The sequence below is a fragment of the Lithobates pipiens genome, unplaced genomic scaffold, assembly GCF_037356315.1.
Source record: "Lithobates pipiens isolate NorthernLeopardFrog02 unplaced genomic scaffold, aLitPip1_a1.2 Scaffold_18, whole genome shotgun sequence".
NCBI classification, from domain to species: Eukaryota; Metazoa; Chordata; class Amphibia; order Anura; family Ranidae; genus Lithobates; species Lithobates pipiens.
The window spans coordinates 657,564,373-657,590,607 of NW_027507758.1; the positions used below are offsets into that span (position 1 = coordinate 657,564,373).

General features: G+C 53.9%; 1 protein-coding gene across 2 annotated transcripts in view; it reads right to left on the reverse strand.

The window, feature by feature from the left end:
- The window catches only part of LOC143989355 (lysocardiolipin acyltransferase 1-like), a 149,191-nt gene extending 123,367 nt beyond the window's left edge, over window positions 1-25,824 (reverse strand). The window contains exons 1-3 of one of the 2 annotated variants that reach the window (XM_077489457.1): window positions 25,801-25,824; window positions 6,050-6,218; window positions 4,759-4,957 (exon numbers count right to left, since the gene is read on the reverse strand). In XM_077489457.1, the coding sequence (XP_077345583.1) occupies window positions 4,759-4,957; window positions 6,050-6,214 (364 nt within the window). In that variant the 5' untranslated portion in view covers window positions 6,215-6,218; window positions 25,801-25,824. Of the gene's footprint in view, window positions 1-4,758; window positions 4,958-6,049; window positions 6,219-23,778; window positions 23,963-25,800 lie in introns of those variants that run through there. The other variant, XM_077489456.1, reaches the window with a different exon arrangement.
- Window positions 25,825-26,235: the final 411 nt, after the last annotated feature.

Here is a 26,235-nt window from a genome sequence, read left to right on the forward strand (position 1 = left end):
GGGGGAGGGGGCACAGGCTACGGTCTCAGGTGGGGGAGGGGGCACAGGCTACGGTCTCAGGTGGGGGAGGGGGCACAGGCTACGGTCTCAGGTGGGGGAGGGGGCCCAGGCTACGGTCTCAGGTGGGGGAGGGGGCACAGGCTACGGTCTCAGGTGGGGGAGGGGGCACAGGCTACGGTCTCAGGTGGGGGAGGGGGCACAGGCTACGGTCTCAGGTGGGGGAGGAGGCCCAGGCTACGGTCTCAGGTGGGGGAGGGGGCACAGGCTACGGTCTCAGGTGGGGGAGGGGGCACAGGCTACGGTCTCAGGTGGGGGAGGGGGCACAGGCTACGGTCTCAGGTGGGGGGGGGGCCCAGGCTACGGTCTCAGGTGGTAGAGGGGGCCCAGGCTACGGTCTCAGGTGGGGGAGGGGGCCCAGGCTACGGTCTCAGGTGGGGGAGGGGGCACAGGCTACGGTCTCAGGTGTGGGGGAGGGGGCACAGGCTACGGTCTCAGGTGGGGGAGGGGGCCCAGGCTACGGTCTCAGGTGGGGGAGGGGGCCCAGGCTACGATCTCAGGTGGGGGAGGGGGCACAGGCTACGGTCTCAGGTGGGGGAGGGGGCCCAGGCTACGGTCTCAGGTGGGGGAGGGGGCACAGGCTACGGTCTCAGGTGGGGGAGGGGGCACAGGCTACGGTCTCAGGTGGGGGAGGGGGCACAGGCTACGGTCTCAGGTGGGGGAGGGGGCACAGGCTACGGTCTCAGGTGGGGGAGGAGGCACAGGCTACGGTCTCAGGTGGTAGAGGGGGCCCAGGCTACGGTCTCAGGTGGGGGAGGGGGCACAGGCTACGGTCTCAGGTGGGGGAGGAGGCACAGGCTACGATCTCAGGTGGGGGAGGGGGCCCAGGCTACGATCTCAGGTGGGGGAGGGGGCACAGGCTACGGTCTCAGGTGGGGGGGGGGGCCCAGGCTACGGTCTCAGGTGGTAGAGGGGGCCCAGGCTACGGTCTCAGGTGGGGGAGGGGGCCCAGGCTACGGTCTCAGGTGGGGGAGGGGGCACAGGCTACGGTCTCAGGTGGGGGAGGGGGCACAGGCTACGGTCTCAGGTGGGGGAGGGGGCACAGGCTACGGTCTCAGGTGGTAGAGGGGGCACAGGCTACGGTCTCAGGTGGGGGGGGGGCACAGGCTACGGTCTCAGGTGGGGGAGGGGGCACAGGCTACGGTCTCAGGTGGTAGAGGGGGCACAGGCTACGGTCTCAGGTGGGGGAGGGGGCCCAGGCTACGGTCTCAGGTGGGGGAGGGGGCACAGGCTACGGTCTCAGGTGGTAGAGGGGGCACAGGCTACGGTCTCAGGTGGGGGAGGGGGCACAGGCTACGGTCTCAGGACAGAGTTCTCCCTTATATGGAGATTGGTGGAATTGTCGGAGATTTCTCCCATTCTTCTCTATATGACCATTAAAGGTAACACAGATTCCAGCGGGGGAGGGGGGGGGGTGAATCAGACGGAATTCCGATGGATGGAAAACAAACGAGAGGAAAACAAAGAAAATACAGAGAACATTCCGGAGGACAATCATCCCGAGGAAAGAGATACGGAATGACCGATCGGAAGAAACCATAGAGAACGCCCTAAAGAGAACCCGTCCACCTTCCATGAGGAAGAACTCCGGAACATCCAGACCTTCCTCTGACCTGTGTCTCCCCCCCCCCCCCCCCGCCGTGACCTGTGTCCCCTCTCCTCCATGTGGTCCCCTCCCCGCCCCCTGGTGACCTTTGTCTAGTGTACATTGTGGAGGTAGGGTATCCATTGTGGTTGTATGGTGTCCACTGTGGAGATCTGAGATCCATTGTGGTGGTATGGGATCCATTGTGGAGGTATGGGATCCATTGTGGTGGTATGGGGTCCACTGTGGGAGGTATGGGGTCCACTGTGGGAGGTATGGGGTCCACTGTGGGAGGTATGGGGTCCACTGTGGGAGGTATGGGGTCCACTGGGGTGATCTAGCCTCCATTGTGGTGATCTAGCCTCCATTGTGGTGATCTAGTCTCCATTGTGGAGGTATGGGGTCCACTGGGGTGATCTAGTCTCCATTGTGGTGATCTAGTCTCCATTGTGGAGGTATGGGGTCCACTGGGGTGATCTAGTCTCCATTGTGGTGACCTAGTGTCCACTGTAGTGGTATGGTGTCCACTGTGGTGGTATGGTGTCCACTGTGGTGGTATGGTGTCCACTGTGGTGGTATGGTGTCCACTGTGGTGGTATGGTGTCCACTGTAGTGGTATGGTGTCCACTGTAGTGGTATGGTGTCCACTGTAGTGGTATGGTGTCCACTGTAGTGGTATGGTGTCCACTGTAGTGGTATGGTGTCCACTGTAGTGGTATGGTGTCCACTGTAGTGGTATGGTGTCCATTGTGGGGATTCAGTTTATATTGTGGAGATCTAGTGTCCACTGTAATGATATGCTGTCCATATGCTGTAATCCCCAGCTCTGCTTTCTGATCCCCCACTCAGTAGTAACCCCCAGCTCTTCTGATTCCCCGCTCAGTAGTAACCCCCAGCTCTTCTGATCCCCAGCTCTGCTGATTCCCCATTCAGTAGTAATCCCCAGCTCTGATCCCCTGCTTGGTAGTAACCCCGAGCTCTGATCCCCTGCTCAGTAGTTACCCCCAGTTCTGCTGATCGCCCACTCAGTAGTAATCCCCAGGTCTGCTGATCCCCTGCTCAGAAGTAACCCCCAGCTCTTCTGATCCCCCGCTCGGTAGTAACCCCCAGCTCTGCTGATCCCCCGCTCGGTAGTAACCCCCAGCTCTGCTGATCCCCCGCTCGGTAGTAACCCCCAGCTCTGCTGATCCCCCGCTCGGTAGTAACCCCCAGCTCTGCTGATCCCCCGCTCGGTAGTAAGCCCCAGCTCTGCTGATCCCCCGCTCGGTAGTAAGCCCCAGCTCTGCTGATCCCCCGCTCGGTAGTAAGCCGCAGCTCTGCTGATCTCCCGCTCGGTAGTAACCCCCAGCTCTGCTGATCCCCCGCTCGGTAGTAACCCCCAGCTCTGCTGATCCCCCGCTTGGTAGTAACCCCCAGCTCTGCTGATCCCCGCTCAGTAGTAACCCTCAGCTCTGCTGATCCCCGCTCAGTAGTAACCCTCAGCTCTGCTGATCCCCGCTAAGTAGTAACCCCCAGTTCTGCTGATCGCCCACTCAGTAGTAATCCCCAGCTCTGATCCCCTGCTCAGTAGTTACCCCCAGCTCTGATGAGCCTCTGGTTTGCGGATCGTCCTGTCTCTGGTACCTGCTCACCTCCCACTATAATGCTCCCATGATGCTCACTATGACAGACCTAGCTGGGACACAGGCTTTTTGAGAGAACTGAATGCGAGCCTCTTGCCGACTGATTATGGGCCCTGGATTTTAAGGGGCACAGTGTGAATGAGAACCCCACTATAATCTGTACTAGTCAGATTCAATGCTGTATATATGTATATATAATGTGTGTTGTCTCATGCTGTTGGGACACACACTGTCAGATGCGAATGTCATGAACTCCAGCCACCTGTCTGTTGGCTTGTATAATGTAAATGAGTCTAGTCTGGCTTGTAATCGTATTCCACACATTGTTGTTTGGGATAATTAACCCTGTGTTGATGTTTATGGTAAGATTTATTGAATTGTTAGTGAGCTAGGAGCCGAAAAGTCTTATCCCTCAGTCAACTAGTCTGAGTGTTGATTTAGATAATTAGCTCATGCTAATTAGGTTAGGTTTTAGTCTTCTACTGTATTATAAATACTTGGCATTTTGGTTCTAATAAATCAGTCCATGTTGAGCAGGTAAGCAAGTCTCGTCTTGTGTTGTGCTTGTGAGCGGTTGGAATATCTGATATCTATATTCAGGACTTAGGAAGCGGTATACTGACGGAAGCACTCAATCTGAGTGTGGGATCGATTCCGACACACTCACCATGTGTGACATCTGCTAGTTTGTCCTGCTCTGATCAATCTGCTGATCCTCTGCCTCTCAGTCCTCACTTTCCAGACCCCACTCGCCTCCCTGCTGCTCCATTCTGCACACCAGATGTGGCACCGGCACCAGACACTCCCAGAACATATACATATGATCTGGAAGTGACTGCTGGTGACGTCTTTCTGGTTGGCTTGTTGGTTTCCCAGTGCACCCTGGGATATCTCATGGACTTCTATGGAGGCTTTGGTCGTCATAGACTTCTATGGAGGCTTTGGTCGTCATAGACTTCTATGGAGGCTTTGGTCGTCATAGACTTCTATGGAGGCTTTGGTCATCATAGACTTCTTTGGAGGCTTTGAAGATGCTTTAAAGCACCAAGAAAGCGACATTGCTTGCATCAGGAGGCTGGGGTGTTTCCAGGAAGTTATTACCGCCCCCTGCCAGCCCCTCCCGCCAGCCATGATCTGCCTGCATTGTATAGAGAAGCACAGAGACCCGTCATAAGGTGTGTCATAAAAATGGAAAGGTTTTACTGCTGATGAGGAGGAGGGGAGGAAGGTCAAATACAAGCAGATTTATATTTCACTGATATAGCTTCTGTAAAACAAAATCTGATTGGCTACTGGGAGTTGCTACACTTTGTAAAGGATGAATGTTCTCTGCTCTCCTCCTTCTACAACATCCCATCCCCCCCAAACATCACATCACCCCCCCCCCCGACTCTTATTTTATGGATGACACAGAGTAGGCGGCCAGAACTTCCTACTCCAGACATGACCGCTTCTTTTCATCAAACCAGCGAGACCCCAACAATTTATACGTACCGAACCCCGGGACGGACTTGAGGCTGGATTTGAGGCAGATCTTCTCCAGCCTGAGGTAGCTGTATCTCAGTAAACAGTTCCACAGGAACATCCAGTCCAGCCGGGTGCGATGGTTCATGATGATGACGCTGCGTTCTCCGGGGATGAACCCATCCCCTGTGATGACTACTTTAGCACGGAACACCAACTCCAACAATGCCTGGCGGGACAGAAAACAGGACAATCAGTGAATCAATCATTGGCTATACATGGGGTGATCAATAAATCACCCTCTGCACCCCAATCCCACTCTGCTCACTTTTGGACCCCAATTCCCCCTAATTTCTGCACCCAAGAACTCCTCTGCTCACCTCTTTACTGCAACCCCCCCCCTCACCTTGGTAGCCCAGACCCTCCCCCCCTTGTATCCCCCCTCAGCTTGGTAGCCCAGACCCTCCCCCCTTGTATCCCAATCCCCCCCTCACCTTGGTAGCCTAGACCCCCCCCCTTGTATCCCAATCCCCCCCCTCACCTTGGTAGCCCAGACCCCCCCCCCTTGTATCCCAAACCCCCCCTCACCTTGGTAGCCCAGACCCCCCCCCTTGTATCCCAAACCCCCCCTCACCTTGGTAGCCCAGACCCTCCCCCCTTGTATCCCAATCCCCCCCCTCACCTTGGTAGCCCAGACCCCCCCCCTTGTATCCCAATCCCCCCCCTCACCTTGGTAGCCCAGACCCCCCCCCCTTGTATCCCAAACCCCCCCTCACCTTGGTAGCCCAGACCACCCCCTTGTATCCCAAACCCCCCCTCACCTTGGTAGCCCAGACTCTCCCTCACCTTGGTAGCCCACACTCTCCCCCCCTTGGTAGCCCAGACCCTCCCCCCCCTTGTATCCCAATCCTCCCCTCACCTTGGTAGCCCAGACCCTCCCCCCTCTGCGGCGGCACCCCAAGTTGAGAAAGGCGGATCTAATACTTTCCTCCCCTCCTGGGTGCAATCATGGAGGCTCATCATCACATGGGGTGGGGTCACCATGGGTGGTCTGCATGCAAATACACCTGGCTTAGGAACACCCACTCCTCCAGGGGAACACCCACCCCCTAAGGTATTTTTCATATTTGCATAATTCCTCCCAAAATCCCGCCCACTGCTTGCATCGGGACTGAGGACTTCCTCCCAGGACCATACCTTAGTACTCCCCCCATCTATGATGCAAGCAGTGGGCGGGATCTGGGGGGCGGAGTTATATAAATAAAAAGCTTCAATCCTTTTCACACTAAATCCGTCATAGAGGAACACAGAGAGTTCTTACCACAGGGAGCGTCAGCCACGTGGCTACAATCCGGTCCGTCAGCCACCGATACCAGCTGGGCGACACCAACATCAGGGGCAGGAAGGGGCCCAACATGAAGACACTGCCAAAGAAACTTCCTAGGAACAGAGTGCAGACAAAGTATATCCCCCTCCATGACACCATGACTCTGCAAGAGAAGAAGACACGGGGGGGGGTTACTGGACGTGTCACATGACACGAAATGCACAGAATCCGCCTGATTTGCATTTACATTTGTTTCTAATTTGCCTAATAAATGTCCCTCAGAGGGCCTGATGTACAATACAGTATTATATATATATATATATATATATATATATATATATATATATACACACACACACAGAGCCTGGAAAGTTTAGGGGTCCCGAGGCCCTTGTAGTAGATTGTTGGAGATTGTACAAATCAGAATTGTGTAGAACAAATCGGTTTTAGAGAGCGAAGGAGAAACGCGTAGATCATAACATTTACTGGTAAATAATATTAACCACTTCAGCCCCGGACCAATTGTCAGCCTAAGGACCAGAGGTTTTTTTACAATTTCGCACTGCGCTGCTTTAACTGGTAATTGCGCGGTCATGCAATGTTGTACCCAAGCGAAAATTTGCGTCCTTTTCTTCCCACAAATAGAGCTTTCTTTTGATGGTATTTGATTGCCTCTGCGATTTTTATTTTTTGCGATATAAATGGAAAAAGACCGAAAATTTTGAGAAAAAAATGATATTTTCTACTTTTTGTTATAAGAAAAATCGAATAAACTAAATTTTAGTCATACATTGAGGGCAAAATGTATTCAGCCACATGTCTTTAGTAAAAAAAATGTCAATAGCGAATATTTATTGCTTTGCGCAAAAGTTATAGCGTCTACAAACCAGAGTACATTTTCTGGAATTTACACAGCTTTTAATTTATGACTGCCTATCTCATTTCTTGAGGTGCTAAAATGGCAGGGCAGTACAACCCCCCCCCCAAATGACCCCATTTCGGAAAGTAGACACCCCAAGGAAATTGCTGAGGGGCATGTTGAGCCCATTGAATATTTTTTTTTTTGTCCCAAGTGATTGAATAACGACACAAAAAAAAAAGTTTACAAAAAGTTGTCACTAAATGATATATTGCTCACACATGCCATAGTTATATGTGGAATTGCACCCCAAAATATATTCTGCTGCTTCTCCTGAGTACGGGGATACCACATGTGTGGGACTTTTTGGGAGCCTAGCCGCGTACGAGACCCCTAAAACCAATCACTGCCTTCAGGATTTCTAAGGGTGCAAATTTTTGATTTCACTCCTCACTACCTATCACAGTTTCGAAGGTCATAAAATGCTAAAATAGCACAAAACCCCCCCAAATGACCCCATTTTGGAAAGTAGACACCCCAAGATATTTACTGAGAGGCATGTTGAGTCCATGGAATATTTTATATTTTGCCACAAGTTGCAGGAATATTACAATTTTTTTTTTTTTTTTGCACAAAGTTGTCACTAAATGATATATTGCTCACACATGATATGGGCAGAAGTCAAATGACACCCCAAAATAAATTCTGCTGCTTCTCCCGAGTACGGGGATACCACATGTGGGGGACTTTTTGGGAGCCTAGCCACGTACGGGACCCCGAAAACCAAGCACCGCCTTCCGGATTTAAATATAAAACGCTACCAAAAAAAACCTGTTAGCGATGGCAGGGATCCGGCCTGACTCTGCGATCGCTGCAGTTATGTGTTTAGTGTTTTGTAAGTGACAGTGATCGATCGATACTGCACTTGGGTGGGCTGGGCAGAGGGGCAAAACGCAGGTGCCAGCAGGTATCTGGGCTGATCCCGCTAACAATGCATTTTTTTGGAACCCTAAACTGCTGGGGACGCTAGTATAGATCTGATCAGATCAGATATTGATCTGTTCAGATTCTATACCACTACGGGAGGTGTATGCTTTGCGTGTGGGTGTTAGCGGTACTGGCACTAACCTAGCGCTGCCTGGGGCGACGCAGACCCTGACCCTGAAAGCTAATTGATATCACCCGCCGGGTGATCAGGGGGTTAAACCTTTATTGGGTAATAAATGGTGGGTGCCCTGATGCTATAAAAAGCAAACTAACCAGAGTCACCCGTAACACTTATACGGTGATCAGTGGTGAAAGGGTTAACTAGGGGCAATCAGGGGGTTAAATCTTTATTAGGTAGTATATGGGGGTCCCTGGCGCTATATAAAAACCTGACGGGGAACCTAAATAACTAACTGGCTAACCAGCGTCACCAGTGACACTTATACTGTGAACGCTGGTGAAAGGGTTAACTAGGGGCAATCAGGGGGTTAAAACCATTATTGGGTAGTATATCAGGGTGCCTAGCGCTATAAAAACCTGGCGGTGAACCTAAAAAAATAACTAGCTACTTAGCGACAGTAGCGACACTAATGCAGCGATCAGAAAAATGATCGCTTAGTGACACTGGCAAAAGGGGGTGAAAGGGTTAACTAGCAGCAATCAGGGGGTTAAACCTTTATGGGGGGGGGGGGTAGGGGGCTACCCTGGACCTAACACTAACTGCCCTGACAGTTTTTACAGTCACAACTGACACTGAATGCAGTGATCAGTAAGTAAATGATCACTGCAATCAGTGACACTGACTGGGGGGGGGGGGGGGGGGGCATGTGTGCCTGTGTGTACCTACATGTCAGTGTAGTGATTGGTGCACTTACTATGTCTTCTCCTCGTAGTCCGGTCAATAAGACCGCCCCAAGGAGAATTACATCACTTCCTCCCTGCCTGTGTTTACACTACACAGCGGGGGAAGCTTCTCATTCGCCAGGAGCGATCGAGAGGGGATGGCCAGAAACCAACGGCCATCCCCTCATCCCGGATCGCTCCTGAAGAGAAACGGACCGCCGCATCCAGCGATCGGACCCCCCACCCGCTGGAAGGCAAGCACGTACATGTACGTGCTTGTGACTGTACATGCCATTGTGATGACGTACATTGGCATGCGGCGGTCCTTAAGTGGTTAAGCTATATACCAAACTGAAGTGGAAGGAAAATTATAAATGATGCAAATAAATATGTGAAAAGTGTGAGGGGGAGGGGCATTTGTATGGCGCCCCCCGGAGTCAATACTTTGTAGAACCCCCTTTCTCTACAAGTCTTTTTGGGGGTGTCTCTACCAGCTTTGCCCATCTAGAGAGGACATTTCTGCCCATTCTTCTTCTTTGTAAAATATCTCAAGCTCTGTCAGATTGGATGGAGAGCGTCTGTGATCAGCAATTTTCAAGTCTGGCCACAGATTCTCAATGGGATTTAGGTCTGGACTGTGACTGGGCCATTCTAACACATGAATATGCTTTGATGTAAACCATTCCATTGTAGCTCTGGCTGGATGTTTCGGGTCGTTGTCCTGCTGGAAGGGGAACCTCCGCCCCGGTCTCAAGTCTTTTGCCGACTCTAACAGGTTTTCTTCTAATGCCGCGTACACACGGGCGGACTGTATGGCCTACTTAGTCCGTCGAAACACATTTCAGCGGACAGTCCGCTCGTGTGTGGGCTTCAGCGGACTTTTTCAGCGTGCAGTCCGGCGTACTAAGAATTTCGTTTTTTTCTAAATTCTGTCCGTCGTACTTTGGTTTCAGCGGACAATCCGCTCGTCAGTAGGCTAGTTCGACGGACTAAGAATGGCGCATGCCCAGAAAGGATTTACACGGCGGAAGGTTGCTTTGCTGTGTCTTGGACTTCCTATTTTTAGTCCCGTCATACGTGCTGTACACGTCATCGTGCAAGCTTTCGACGGACTGTTTGTGCATCCGTGTGTGGTCAAGTCCGTTCAGTGGAAAGTACGACGGACTGTCCGTCGGATTGTATGACGAACTAAGTACGCCATACAGTCCGCTCGTGTGTACGCGGCATAAGATTGTCCTGTATTTGTCTCCATCCATCTCCCCATCACCTCTGACCAGCTTCCCTGTCCCTGCTGAAGAAAACCATCCCCACCACATGATGCTGCCACCACCATGTCTCACGGTGGGGATGGTGTGTTCGGGGGGATGGGCAGTGTTAGTTTTCCCCACACATAGCGTTTTACTTTTAGGCCAAAAAATAGGATTCTTGTACTCACCATAAAATCCTTTTCTCTGTAATTCACAGACCAACACCGCTCCTCTCTATAGCAAATGGGTTGTTAGCCTTACCACTAGGAGAATACTAGGCATATTTGTAACACAACAACACTCAGAACTCTTAGTTCCGCCCAGGGGGGGGCGGTCCCTAGGCTACAACCCCTACAGCCTGCAAAGCAGACTCAGTGCATCAACAAGCAGTATAATATAAAGAGAAAAGGAGGGGCGGTGTTTGTCGGTCGGTGAATTACAGAGAAAAGGATTTTAAGGTGAGTACAAAAAAAATCCTATTTTCTCTTATATTCACCGACCGGCACAGCTCCTCTCTGTAACTACCTGGGACGTCCCCAAGCAGTGCCAAACGAGGGGTGGGAAAAACAGCATAAAAACGTCACCCACCATGGCAAGTGGGAACTAGTGAAAAACTTTACCCACAAAATAACAGCAGTGTGTGGAAAAACCACCACAAAACAAACCGGGTATCCTCAACAGGAGTGACTACCCATAACCGCACCAAAAACTGCGGAAGTAATGCAGCCGTGCATTAACAAAACAGTACTGCGTTTTTATAAAAAAAAACAGGGAAAAAATATCTCTTGCATATTCAATTGCAACTACACGGCCGCCTGCAAATCTTTGCAGCCAAACCCAGCATCATCCGATGCACCGACGTCTACCTTGTAGAACTTGGTAAACGTGTGGACAGACGACCAGGTCGCCGCCGTACACACCTGAGCGACAGACGCTTGGTGCCGGAACGTGCCAGGACGTTCCGATTGCCCTTGTAGAGTGGGCCGTGACTGGAGAGGGGGGCACCTGCCCCTTCAAGGCGTAGGCTTGGACTACAATCTGTCTGATCCACCTGGAAATGGTGGCCGCCGAGACCGCCATGCCTTTCTTGGGACCAGCCACCGAGACAAACAGTGAGTCTGACTTCCGAAAGGGAGCCGTGGCAGACAAGTACACCCTCAGAGCCCGAACCACATTGAGAGGGTGAAGGGCCACCTCCTTGGGGTGCTTCGGTTTAGGACACAATGATGGCAATACAATGTCCTCATTGATATGAAAAGCCGAGACCACCTTCGGTAAAAAAAACGGTTGCTTACGCAACACCAACTTATCCCTGTGGATGACCAGATAAGGCGACTTGCAGGACAAGGCCGCCAGCTCCGAAACCCTCCTGGCCGATGTGATGGCCACTAGAAAGACCACCTTCTGGGAAAGAGTCAACAGGGGAATCTCCCTGATATTTTCAAACGGCGGCTTCTGAAGCGCCGACAACACCAGGTTCAAATCCCATGGGGGTAACGGAGGATGCACCGGAGGGACTACATGTCGTACCCCCTGAACAAAGGTATTCACTAATGAGTGCCAAGGCTGAAATTTGCCCTTTGATGGTGCTCAATGCCAACCTCTGGTCTACTCCTTGCTGAAGAAACAGCAGGATCCTGGATATAGAAAAGGAGCGCGAATGCCACTCCTTCTCCTCACACATGGAGATGTAGGCCTTCCAGGTACGATGGTAGATCTTCCGAGAAGAAGATTTCCGCGGCCTCAACATAGTTGCAATCACTGAGTCCAACAGACCCCGATTCCTCAACAACTGGCTCTCAATAGCCACGCCATTAAAGCCAGCGATGGTAAAGCAGGATGGCGAATCGGACCTTGAGACAGAAGGTCCTCTCACAACGGCAGTCGCCAAGGAGCGTCTGCCACCAGCCGCACCAGGTCTGCGTACCAGGGACGCTGAGGCCAATCTGGGGCAATCAGTATCACTGGGATCCCCTCGGCTTCCACTCTGCGAAGCAGACGTGGCAACAGTTTTAGTGGAGGAAAGGCGTAGATCAGCTGGTACTGATCCCACGGAGCCACCAGCGTGTCTGACGCGTCTGCCCACGGATCTCTTGTCCTGGACACCAATCTTGGCACCTTCCGATTGAGACGGGAGGCCAGTAGATCCACGTCTGGTGTGCCCCACTTCAGGCACAGTAACCTGAATATCTCCTGGGTCCAGCATCTGCCGACTCAGATAGTCCGCCTGCCAGTCCTCCACTCCCAGGATGTAAATGGCCAACAGGGAAGAGGAGATGAAGATCAGATGATGGAGGAAGGAGGAGATGAAGATCAGATGATGGAGGAAGGAGGAGATGAAGATCAGATGATGGAGGAAAGAGGAGATGAAGGTCAGATGATGGAAGGAGAAAATGAAGATCAGATGATGGAGGAAAGAGGAGATGAGGGTCAGATGATGGAGGAAAGAGGAGATGAGGGTCAGATGATGGAAGAAGGAGGAGATGACGATCAGATGATGGAGGAAGGAGGAGATGAGGGTCAGATGATGGAGGAAAGAGGAGATGAGGGTCAGATGATGGAGGAAGGAGGAGATGAAGATCAGATTATGGAGGAAGGAGGAGATGAAGGTCAGATGATGGAGGAAAGAGGAGATGAGGATCAGATGATGGAGGAAAGAGGAGATGAAGATCAGATGATGGAGGAAGGAGGAGATGACGATCAGATGATGGAGGAAAGAGGAGATGAAGGTCAGATGATGGAGGAAGGAGGAGATGAAGGTCAGATGATGGAGGAAGGAGGAGATGAGGATCAGATGATGGAGGAAGGAGGAGATGAAGATCAGATGATGGAGGAAGGAGGAGATGAAGGTCAGATGATGGAGGAAGGAGCAGATGACGATCAGATGATGGAGGAAGGAGGAGATGAAGATCAGATGATGGAGGAAAGAGGAGATGAAGGTCAGATGATGGAGGAAGGAGGAGATGAAGATCAGATGATGGAGGAAAGAGGAGATGAAGATCAGATGATGGAGGAAAGAGGAGATGAAGGTCAGATGATGGAGGAAGGAGGAGATGAAGGTCAGATGATGGAGGAAGGAGGAGATGAGGATCAGATGATGGAGGAAGGAGGAGATGAAGATCAGATGATGGAGGAAGGAGGAGATAAAGGTCAGATGATGGAGGAAGGAGCAGATGACGATCAGATGATGGAGGAAGGAGGAGATGAAGATCAGATGATGGAGGAAAGAGGAGATGAAGGTCAGATGATGGAGGAAGGAGGAGATGAAGATCAGATGATGGAGGAAAGAGGAGATGAAGATCAGATGATGGAGGAAGGAGGAGATGAAGGTCAGATGATGGAGGAAGGAGCAGATGACGATCAGATGATGGAGGAAGGAGGAGATGAAGATCAGATGATGGAGGAAAGAGGAGATGAAGGTCAGATGATGGAGGAAAGAGGAGATGAAGATCAGATGACGGAGGAAAGAGGAGATGAAGGTCAGATGATGGAGGAAAGAGGAGATGAAGATCAGATGATGGAGGAGATGAGGATCAGATGATGGAGGAAAGAGGAGATGAAGATCAGATGATGGAGGAAGGAGGAGATGACGATCAGATGATGGAGGAAAGAGGAGATGAAGATCAGATGATGGAGGAAAGAGGAGATGAAGATCAGATGATGGAGGAAAGAGGAGATGAAGGTCAGATGATGGAGGAAGGAGGAGATGAAGATCAGATGATGGAGGAAGGAGGAGATGAAGGTCAGATGATGGAGGAAGGAGCAGATGACGATCAGATGATGGAGGAAGGAGGAGATGAAGATCAGATGATGGAGGAAGGAGGAGATGAAGGTCAGATGATGGAGGAAGGAGCAGATGACGATCAGATGATGGAGGAAGGAGGAGATGAAGGTCAGATGATGGAGGAAGGAGGAGATGAAGATCAGATGATGGAGGAAGGAGGAGATGAAGATCAGATGATGGAGGAAGGAGGAGATGAAGATCAAAAGATGGAGGAAAGAGGAGATGACGATCAGATGATGGAGGAAGGAGGAGATGACGATCAGATGATGGAGGAAAGAGGAGATGACGATCAGATGATGGAGGAAAGAGGATATGACGATCAGATGATGGAGGAAAGAGGAGATGAAGATCAGATGATGGAGGAAAGAGGAGATGAAGATCAGATGATGGAGGAAAGAGGAGATGAAGATCAGATGATGGAGGAAAGAGGAGATGAAGATCAGATGATGGAGGAAGGAGGAGATGAGGGTCAGATGATGGAGGAAGGAGGAGATGAGGGTCAGATGATGGAGGAAAGAGGAGATGAAGGTCAGATGATGGAGGAAAGAGGAGATGAAGGTCAGATGATGGAGGAAGGAGGAGATGACGATCAGATGATGGAGGAAAGAGGAGATGACGATCAGATGATGGAGGAAAGAGGAGATGACGATCAGATGATGAAGGAAGGAGGAGATGAAGATCAGATGATGGAGGAAAGAGGAGATGAAGATCAGATGATGGAGGGATGAAGATCAGATGATGGAGGAAGGAGGAGATGAGGGTCAGATGATGGAGGAAGGAGGAGATGAGGGTCAGATGATGGAAGGAGAAAATGAAGATCAGATGATGGAGGAAGGAGGAGATGAGGGTCAGATGATGGAAGAAGGAAGAGATGAGGGTCAGATGATAGAGGAAGGAGGAGATGAGGGTCAGATGATGGAGGAAGGAGAAAATGAAGATCAGATGATGGAGGAAGGAGGAGATGAGGGTCAGATGATGGAGGAAGGAGGAGATGAGGGTCAGATGATGGAGGAAAGAGGAGATGTCCCCACAAAGTGCTCCTAGGATGACATTTCCTGGTCTGTCATAAGAGGCTTTCCGGGTACAATGGTGGACTTTGTCAGAAGTCATCTTCCTATCCTTCAAGAGGGTCAGGATGTCCAAATCTCTTAGGACCCAGACTTCCAGCTAACTGGAAAGGAGGATGGAGGACTAGCCTTTAGGATAGGAGGTGGGAATGATCTGGAACCGCCCATTAAGGAGTCTGATAACCACGTTCTGCTTGGCCAGATTGGTGCACTGGGAATCACTGGAATCTCTTCACCTCCATTCTGTGCAGCAGACAATGGAGGAGCTGAGGAGGTGGAAAGGAGGTCAGCTGGAACGGATCCCGTGCAATCACCTGAACAACCACTGTGAAGGCCAGACGGGCCCTGGACCTGGGAGACACACCTGTCCAGTATTGACATTCAGGACTCATATCCTAGATATCCCAAGACCAGAAGGCTGAGGACAAGATACCCTCCCCCCAAGTGGGGGGCGCCCATCACTGAGAAGAGGGTGGAGCCAGACTTGGCTGGGTTTGACAAACAATTGTTCTAGAATTAGAGGTGGAGGACTGAGGGGAACATTTCCTTCAAGAGGAGAGCCATGGAAGATTGAGCCTTCATAATCAGGGGGTACTCTGACATGTGTTTCCAGCACCAGTAGGTGGAGGGGGGGGGTGGTGTCCACTAACAACACCTGAGGCAAAAAACTTGTCCCAGACATTCATATATAGGGGAGGAGCATGTAGATCAAAGCTGCAGGGGAGGGGCGTGTAGATCAGAGCTGTAGGGGAGGAGCGTGTAGATCAGAGCTGTAGGGGAGGAGCGTGTAGATCAGAGCTGTAGGGGAGGAGCGTGTAGATCAGAGCTGTAGGGGAGGAGCGTGTAGATCAGAGCTGTAGGGGAGGAGCGTGTAGATCAGAGCTGTAGGGGAGGAGCGTGTAGATCAGAGCTGTAGGGGAGGAGCGTGTAGATCAGAGCTGTAGGGGAGGAGCGTGTAGATCAGAGCTGTAGGGGAGGAGCGTGTAGATCAGAGCTGTAGGGGAGGAGCGTGTAGATCAGAGCTGTAGGGGAGGAGCGTGTAGATCAGAGCTGTAGGGGAGGAGCGTGTAGATCAGAGCTGTAGGGGAGGAGCGTGTAGATCAGAGCTGTAGGGGAGGAGCGTGTAGATCAGAGCTGTAGGGGAGGAGCGTGTAGATCAGAGCTGCAGGGGAGGAGCGTGTAGATCAGAGCTGCAGGGGAGGGGCCTCGGCCCTTGATGAAGGGGGAGGGGCGAGTATCTATATTCTCATTGTGTGAATGCACAGAACACGCCCGGATCTGATTGGTTATTTGCAGCGTTTTCCTAACTATATAATATTTTTCATTCTCCTCCATCGTCTCCCTGAATTGGCAAAAAAAATTGAGAACTGCAGGAGAACTTTACTCCCAGCCCCCCCCCCCCCCTTTACATGTCATAGTCACCTCCTCTTCTAGGAGTATCTACTGTCTGTGCCGGCCCAGCTCCTCTGACCCACCCCCTCACCTCCCAACATAACTTTTTAAGTAGCTTCTGGGACAGCCAAGATGGCAGCCTTCTCTGGCCCCGCCCCTTTCATTCATTGGATTTCAGCTCTGTCAATCATGAAGGTTCAGCATCACCTATGCAAATACAGTCTGCCTGGGACCGCCCACTCCTGCAGACTGACAAGGCATTCTAATAACTGCATAACTCCTCCCACTGCTTGCTGCCATGATCTGCCTGCATTGCATAGAGAAGCGCAGAGACCAGATGATGACATCACAGGGACTGAAATAAGGGATGTAAAATAATGAGGGGGAGGAGCCAGTAAAGGGGAAATATAAATCAGATTTGGGCTCAGTGTCCCGACACGCCCCTCCCACCAATCTCATTACACCGCGGCACACCGGAATCCGACCCGCCACTAATCCCCCCAAACCAGAATCCGATCCGCCACTATTCCCCCCCCCACACCAGAATCCGAGCCGCCACTAATGCCCCCCTACACCAGAATCCGATCCGCCACTAATCCCCCCCAAACCAGAATCCGATCCGCCACTAATCCCCCCAAACCAGAATCCGATCCGCCACTAATCCCCACCAAACCAGAATCTGATCCGCCACTAATCCCCCCCACGCCAGAATCCAATGCGCCACTAATCCCCCCCACACCAGAATCCAATCCGCCACTAATACCCACCAAACCAGAATCCAATCCGCCACTAATCCCCCCCACACCAGAATCCAATCCGCCACTAATACCCACCAAACCAGAATCCGATCCGCCACTAATCCCCACCAAAACCAGAATCCGATCCGCCACTAATCCCCCCACACCAGAATCCAATCCGCCACTAATCCCCACCAAACCAGAATCCAATCCGCCACTAATCCCCCCCACACCAGAATCCGATCCGCCACTAATCCCCACCAAACCAGAATCCGATCCGCCACTAATCCCCCCCCACACCAGAATCCGATCCGCCACTAATCCCCACCAAACCAGAATCCGATCCGCCACTAATCCCCCCCACACCAGAATCCGATCCGCCACTAATCCCCCCCCACACCAGAATCCAATCCGCCACTAATCCCCCCCACGCCAGAATCCAATCCGCCACTAATCCCCCCCACTAATCTCCCCCAAACCAGAATCCGATCCGCCACTAATCCACACCAAACCAGAATCCAATTCGCCACTAATCCCCACCAAACCAGAATCTGATAAGCTACTAATCCCCACCACGCCGTAATCCGATCCGCCACTAATCCCCCTCCACACCAGAATCCAATCCGCCACTAATCCCCCCCACGCCAGAATCCGATCCGCCACTAATCCCCCCCACGCCAGAATCCAATTCGCCACTAATCCCCCCCACGCCAGAATCGATCTGCCACTAATCCCCCCCACGCCAGAATCGATCCGCCACTAATCCCCCCCAAACCAGAATCCGATCCGCCACTAATCCCCCACACGCCAGAATCCGATCCGCCACTAATCCCCTCCATGCCAGAATCCAATCCGCCACTAATCCCCCCCACGCCAGAATCGATCCGCCACTAATCCCCCCCAAACCAGAATCCGATCCGCCACTAATCCCCCCCAAACCAGAATCCAATTCGCCACTAATCCCCACCAAATCAGAATCCGATCCGCCACTAATCCCCCCCACGCCAGAATCGATCCGCCACTAATCCCCCCCAAACCAGAATCCGATCCGCCACTAATCCCCCCCAAACCAGAATCCGATCCGCCACTAATCCCCCCCAAACCAGAATCCGATCCGCCACTAATCCCCACCAAACCAGAATCCAATTCGCCACTAATCCCCACCAAACCAGAATCCGATCCGCCACTAATCCCCACCAAACCAGAATCCGATCCGCCACTAATCCCCCCCAAACCAGAATCCGATCCGCCACTAATCCCCCCAAACCAGAATCCGATACGCCACTAATCCCCCCCACGCCAGAATCCGATCCGCCACTAATCCCCACCAAACCAGAATCCAATCCGCCACTAATCCCCCCCACACCAGAATCCGATCCGCCACTAATCCCCCCCACGCCAGAATCCGATCCGCCACTAATCCCCTCCATGCCAGAATCCAATCCGCCACTAATCCCCCCCACGCCAGAATCGATCCGCCACTAATCCCCCCCAAACCAGAATCCGATCCGCCACTAATCCCCCCCAAACCAGAATCCAATTCGCCACTAATCCCCACCAAATCAGAATCCGATCCGCCACTAATCCCCCCCACGCCAGAATCGATCCGCCACTAATCCCCCCCAAACCAGAATCCGATCCGCCACTAATCCCCCCCAAACCAGAATCCGATCCGCCACTAATCCCCACCAAACCAGAATCCAATTCGCCACTAATCCCCACCAAACCAGAATCCGATCCGCCACTAATCCCCACCAAACCAGAATCCGATCCGCCACTAATCCCCCCCAAACCAGAATCCGATCCGCCACTAATCCCCCCAAACCAGAATCCGATACGCCACTAATCCCCCCCACGCCAGAATCCGATCCGCCACTAATCCCCACCAAACCAGAATCCAATCCGCCACTAATCCCCCCCACACCAGAATCTGATCCGCCACTAATCCCCCCCAAACCAGAATCCGATCCGCCACTAATCCCCACCAAACCAGAATCCAATTCGCCACTAATCCCCACCAAACCAGAATCCAATCCGCCACTAATCCCCACCAAACCAGAATCCAATCCGCCACTAATCCCCACCAAATCAGAATCCGATCCGCCACTAATCCCCACCAAATCAGAATCCGATCCGCCACTAATCCCCCCCAAACCAGAATCCGATACGCCACTAATCCCCACCAAACCAGAATCCGATACGCCACTAATCCCCACCAAACCAGAATCCAATCCGCCACTAATCCCCAAATCAGAATCCGATCCGCCACTAATCCCCCCCAAACCAGAATCCGATACGCCACTAATCCCCACCAAACCAGAATCCGATCCGCCACTAATCCCTACCAAACCAGAATCCAATCCGCCACTAATCCCCCCCAAACCAGAATCCGATACGCCACTAATCCCCACCAAACCAGAATCCGATACGCCACTAATCCCTACCAAACCAGAATCCAATCCGCCACTAATCCCCCTCCACACCAGCATCCGATCCGCCACGAATCCCCCTCCACACCAGAATCCGATCTGCCACTAATCCCCCTCCACACCAGAATCCGATCTGCCGATAGTTACCCCCCCCCCGGGCCATTCCTCCTCCCTGACAACCCGTCATTCCAGTTCCTCACTGCTGAATTCCCAACACCACAACCCAACGATTGTCCTCCCCACCCCCGACTATTCACATCTCCATGGAGGAACCTCCGGTAATACCTGGTCTACAATAACGTCATGTGACCACTGCCAGGGGGGGGGGCATTGCCTACAGATCTGTGCAGTGTATATGGTGGGGGAAGGGGTGTACCCTATGTGACAAAAGTCAGGACACCCCTAAGGGGAAAAGTCCAGATTGGGCCCAAAGTGTCAATATTTTGTGTGGCTGCCATTATTTTCCAGCACTGCCTTCACCCTCTTGGGCATGGAGGTCAGCAGAGCTTCCCAGGTTGTCACTGGAGTCCTCTTCCCCTCCCCCATGATGACATCACGGAGCTGGTGGATGTTGGAGACCTTCCCCTCCTCCACCTTCCATGTGAGGATGTCCCACAGATGATCAATAGGGTTTAGGTCTGGAGACATGCTTGGCCAGTCCATCACCTTCACCCTCAGCTTCTTTAGTAAGGCAGTGGTGGTGTTGGAGGTGTGAGAGACAACCTCTGGATATGACGCTGAGCACGTGACCTCACCTTCTCTGGTGGACCATGGCGAGGCCTGTTCTGAGGGGAACCCGTCCTGTTATACCGCTGTATGGTCTTGGCCACCGTGCTGCAGCTCAGTTTCAGGGTCTTGGCAATCTTCTTATAGCCTAGGCCATCTTTATGTAGAGCGACAATTCTTATCTTCAGATCCTCAGAGAGTTCTTTGCCATGAGGTGCCATGTTGTACTTCCAGTGACCAGTATGAGAGAGTGAGAGCGATAACACCAAATTTAACACACCTGCTCCCCATTCACACCTGAGACCTTGTAACACTAACGAGTCACATGACACCGGGGGAGGGAAAATGGCTAATTGGGTCCAATTTGGAGATTTTCACTTAGGGGTGTCCTGACTTTTGTTGCCAGCGGTTTGGACATTAAAGAGGGATTCCACCTAAAAAATAAATATTAAAAGCCAGCAGCTATAAATACTGCAGCTCCTGACTTTTAATAAATGGACACTCACCTGTCCCGGGGTCCAGCGATGCCGAGGTCGATCGATCGCTCGGCTCTCGGCTGCTGCCGCCACCATTCTAGGTGAGGGAATCAGGAAGTGAAGCGAATCGGTTTCACTTCCCGGTTCCCCTACTGCGCATGCACGAGTCTCGCAGCGCAATAGGAAATCTCCGCGCTGTCACTGGGACCCGTGTGTGTCCCAGCAGACAGCGCGGCAGGGCAGGAAATGGCGTAGACTCCCATGGGAGTCTATGCCCGGAAGTGGGTGTAAATACTTGTCTTTGACAGGTATCTCCACCCCCCTCCCCCCTGAAAGGTGTCAATTGTGACACCGGAGGGGGGGAGGGATCCGATCAGCGGAAGTTCCACTTTAGGGTGGAATCCCGCTTTAATGGCTGTGTGTTGAGTTATTTTGAGGGGACAGGAAATTTACACTGTTATACAAGCTGTACACTCACTACTTTACATTGTAGACAAGTGTCATTTCTTCAGTGTTGTCACATGAAGAGGAACCACGCATGCGCACAATGGAAGGGCTCTCCAGGGAAGTTGGTGGTGAGGGGGAGGGGCTCTCCAGGGAAGTTGGTGGTGAGGGGGGAGGGGCTCTCCAGGGAACTTGGTGGTGAGGGGGAGGGGCTCTCCAGGGAACTTGGTGGTGAGTGGGAGGGGCTCTCCAGGGAAGTTGGTGATGAGGGGGAGGGGCCCTCCAGGGAAGTTTTTGGTGAGGGGGAGGGGCCCTCCAGGGAAGTTGGTGGTGAGGGGGAGGGGCCCTCCAGGGAAGTTTTTGGTGAGGGGGAGGGGCCCTCCAGGGAAGTTGGTGGTGAGGGGGAGGGGCCCTCCAGGGAAGTTGGTGGTGAGGGGGAGGGGCCCTCCAGGGAAGTTGGTGGTGAGGGGGAGGGGCCCTCCAGGGAAGTTGGTGGTGAGGGGGAAGGGCACTCCAGGGAAGTTGGTGGTGAGGGGGAGGGGTTCTCCAGGGAAGTTGGTGATGAGGGGGAGGGGTTCTCCAGGGAAGTTGGTGGTGAGGGGGAGGGGCCCTCCAGGGAAGTTGGTGGTGAGGGGGAGGGGCCCTCCAGGGAAGTTGGTGGTGAGGGGGGAGGGGCCCTCCAGGGAACTTGGTGGTGAGGGGGAGGGGCCCTCCAGGGAAGTTGGTGGTGAGGGGGAGGGGTTCTCCAGGGAAGTTGGTGATGAGGGGGAGGGGTTCTCCAGGGAAGTTGGTGGTGAGGGGGAGGGGCCCTCCAGGGAAGTTGGTGGTGAGGGGGAGGGGCCCTCCAGGGAAGTTGGTGGTGAGGGGGGAGGGGCCCTCCAGGGAACTTGGTGGTGAGGGGGAGGGGCCCTCCAGGGAACTTGGTGGTGAGGGGGAGGGGCCCTCCAGGGAAGTTGGTGGTGAGGGGAGGGGCCCTCCAGGGAAGTTGGTGGTGAGGGGGAGGGGCCCTCCAGGGAAGTTGGTGGTGAGGGGGAGGGGCCCGCCAGGGAAGTTGGTGGTGAGGGGGAGGGGCCCGCCAGGGAAGTTGGTGGTGAGGGGGAGGGGCTCTCCAGGGAAGTTGGTGGTGAGGGGGAGGGGCCCTCCAGGGAAGTTGGTGGTGAGGGGGAGGGGCCCGCCAGGGAAGTTGGTGATGAGGGGGAGGGGCTCTCCAGGGAAGTTGGTGGTGAGGGGGAGGGGCCCGCCAGGGAAGTTGGTGATGAGGGGGAGGGGCTCTCCAGGGAAGTTGGTGGTGAGGGGGAGGGGCCCGCCAGGGAAGTTGGTGATGAGGGGGAGGGGCCCTCCAGGGAAGTTGGTGGTGAGGGGGAGGGGCCCGCCAGGGAAGTTGGTGATGAGGGGGAGGGGCCCGCCAGGGAAGTTGGTGATGAGGGGGAGGGGCCCTCCAGGGAAGTTGGTGGTGAGGGGGAGGGGCCCTCCAGGGAAGTTGGTGATGAGGGGGAGGGGCCCGCCAGGGAAGTTGGTGATGAGGGGGAGGGGCCCTCCAGGGAAGTTGGTGATGAGGGGGAGGGGCCCTCCAGGGAAGTTGGTGGTGAGGGGCCCTCCAGGGAAGTTGGTGGTGAGGGGGAGGGGCCCGCCAGGGAAGTTGGTGATGAGGGGGAGGGGCCCTCCAGGAAAGTTGGTGATGAGGGGGAGGGGCCCTCCAGGGAAGTTGGTGGTGAGGGGGAGGGGCCCGCCAGGGAAGTTGGTGATGAGGGGGAGGGGCCCTCCAGGGAAGTTGGTGATGAGGGGGAGGGGCCCTCCAGGGAAGTTGGTGATGAGGGGGAGGGGCCCTCCAGGGAAGTTGGTGGTGAGGGGGAGGGGCCCTCCAGGGAAGTTGGTGGTGAGGGGGAGGGGCCCTCCAGGGAAGTTGGTGGTGAGGGGGAGGGGCCCGCCAGGGAAGTTGGTGGTGAGGGGGAGGGGCTCTCCAGGGAAGTTGGTGGTGAGGGGGAGGGGCCCTCCAGGGAAGTTGGTGATGAGGGGGAGGGGTTCTCCAGGGAAGTTGGTGGTGAGGGGGAGGGGCCCTCCAGGGAAGTTGGTGGTGAGGGGGAGGGGCCCTCCAGGGAGGTTGGTGGTGAGGGGGAGGGGCCCTCCAGGGAGGTTGGTGGTGAGGGGGAGGGGCCCTCCAGGGAGGTTGGTGGTGAGGGGGAGGGGTTGATCACATGGTGACATAAATAGAATGTTCTGTAGAATAAAATCTCCTCTGATGTGACTCCGCCTCATCAGCACCGAGCGCCCCCCTCCCCCTCCATAATGAACACATGGACCCCCAGGACACCTCATGTCTATCCGGGTTATATCGCCCCCCCCCCCCCGGGAGAAGAATGTCACTCGGGGGGGGCAGATCTCTGTGTGATTATTATGTGTTCAGTATGGAGGGGGGAGGGGGACTTCTGTTCTACGCATGCGCGGGCACCTCACTTCTGTCATATACTGTACATGGGGGGAGGGGAAATGTGTGGGGGATATATAAGGGGGAAGGGTAGATATGAGGGGGGAGGGTAGATATGGGGACTATATAAGGGGGAGGGGTGGATATAACGCGAGAGGGGTAGACATGGGGGGCATATAGGGGGAGGGGTGGATATAATGGGGGAGGGGTGGAAATTGGGGGTATGAGGGGGAGGGGCGGATATAATGGGGGAGGGGTAGATATGGGGGGGTATATGAGGGGGAGGGGGTACATTTCAGAGTCTCACCTGCCGGTGTCGCCCCTCCTCCTCTTCTGCCCCCATATGGAGCTCCGCCCCTCCCCGGTTTACGAAGGGTTAATCAGCTTCCTGCTCTCCTCGCGGTCCGCCTCTCACTTCACTGCCAGCCGCCGCCCGGAGAGATTACGTCACCCGGCGCGGGGAAGGTGACGTAGGTGTGGGCGGGGCCCGGCGGAGAGCAAACAGAGGGGGAGGAGTTGGTGAGATGTGCGCGCTCCTGTAAGTTGTGACCCCGCCCTTTGAGTGTGCGCGCAGTGTACCTAGCAAACCCCTCCCCCCCACCATCCCAGACCAATTCAGTCTTTCCGATCACTGTAAGGAGGAGCAAGAAAAGAGGGGAGGGGTTGAACGTAGAGGCGGAGCCAACAGACGCCAGAGAGGAGGAGCCTTCAGAGAAGAGGAGGAGTCAGGAGACCTAGAGAGGAGGAGCCTTCAGAGAAGAGGAGGAGTCAGGAGACCTAGATAGGAGGAGCCTTTAGAGAAGAGGAGGAGCCAGGAGACCTCAGAGAGGAGGATCCAGGAGACCCCAGAGAGGAGGAGTCTTCAGAGAAGAGGAGGAGCCAGGAGACCTCAGAGAGGAGGAGCCTTTAGGGAAAAGGAGGAGTCAGGAGACCTCAGAGAGGAGGAGCCAGGAGACCTCAGAGAGGAGGAGCCAGGAGACCCCAGAGAGGAGGAGTCTTCAGAGAAGAGGAGGAGCCAGGAGACACCAGAGAGGAGGGGTCTTCAGAGAAGAGGAGGAGCCAGGAGACCTCAGAGAGGAGGAGCCAGGAGACCCCAGAGAGAAGGAGCCTTCAGAGAAGAGGAGGAGCCAGGAGACCTCAGAGAGGAGGATCCTTTAGGGAAGAGGAGGAGTCAGGAGACCTCAGAGAGGAGGAGCCAGGAGACCCCAGAGAGAAGGAGCCTTCAGAGAAGAGGAGGAGCCAGGAGACCCCAGAGAGGAGGAGTCTTCAGAGAAGAGGAGGAGCCAGGAGACCTCAGAGAGGAGGAGCCTTTAGGGAAAAGGAGGAGTCAGGAGACCTCAGAGAGGAGGAGCCAGGAGACCTCAGAGAGGAGGAGCCAGGAGACCCCAGAGAGGAGGAGTCTTCAGAGAAGAGGAGGAGCCAGGAGACACCAGAGAGGAGGGGTCTTCAGAGAAGAGGAGGAGCCAGGAGACCTCAGAGAGGAGGATCCTTTAGGGAAGAGGAGGAGTCAGGAGACCTCAGAGAGGAGGAGCCAGGAGACCCCAGAGAGAAGGAGTCTTCAGAGAAGAGGAGGAGCCAGGAGACACCAGAGAGGAGGAGTCTTCAGAGGAGAGGAGGGGCCAGGAGACCGCAGAGAGGAGGAGTCTTCAGAGAAGAGGAGGAGCCAGGAGACCTCAGAGAGGAGGAGTCAGGAGACCGCAGAGAGGAGGAGCCAGAAGACCCCAGAGAGGAGGATCCAGGAGACCCCAGAGAGGAGGAGTCTTCAGAGAAGAGGAGGAGCCAGGAGACCTCAGAGAGGAGGAGTCAGGAGACCGCAGAGAGGAGGAGCCAGGAGACCCCAGAGAGGAGGAGTCTTCAGAGAAGAGGAGGAGCCAGGAGACCCCAGAGAGGAGGAGCCTTCAGAGAAGAGGAGGAGCCAGGAGACCACAGAGAGGAGGAGTCTTCAGAAAAGAGGAGGAGTCTTCAGTGAGGCGTGTGTTGGATGTTCAGGACAGGTGCAGATTGCGGTGGCTGGTTGTGATTGGTCCCCCGTGGTCTGTGTTTTGGGGGATTCGGATGCGGTCGTCCATCGAAGGATTACGTTTCCTCGGATTTGTTTGGTTGACATGAAAATTTTGTGATATTTTGATATTTTCTCATATTGGACGCGTTGAATCAGGTGGATTCCGTATTTCTGGAGAAACGTCACGAGCTGATTGGACGGTACCGAGCGGCGTCATCCGAATTATGGAATGGAAAGGAATTCAGATCCATTCGTTGTCCGAATAATCAAACAAATTTGGAAACGGAATTCTGAGGCCCCTCCCCCGCACCATGAAGTGTCGCTCACCTCCCAATGGAACGAACGGCGGATCGAAGTTCAGCCCGGATTCCGGCTCTTCAGGCGTTTGTCTGAGGGAAGTGACGGCCAAGCTGGGGCGCCCAGGGAACAGCAGATTTAAAGGGCGACTCCGTTTTGTAGGAAAAAAGAAATGTAACAAATGAAATGAAACGTTAACAAATGTTTTGAGTCGGCTCCGCCCTGTTATGACCCCTCAGCCCCTCCCCCCATAGAAGGGAATGGAGATCCTCCTGAGGATGATGAAGGCGACCTGAGAAATCGGAATCAGCGGATTCCTGTATGAGATATACCTAGAAGATACAGCCAATAGGAAGATGGGGGCGGAGCCGGGGAGGTGATTATTAGAAGACTTTGGAATATTGATCTGAGGGATGAATAGGGAGGAAGTCCAATGTGATTGTCAGCTCCTAGGATCAGGACCCT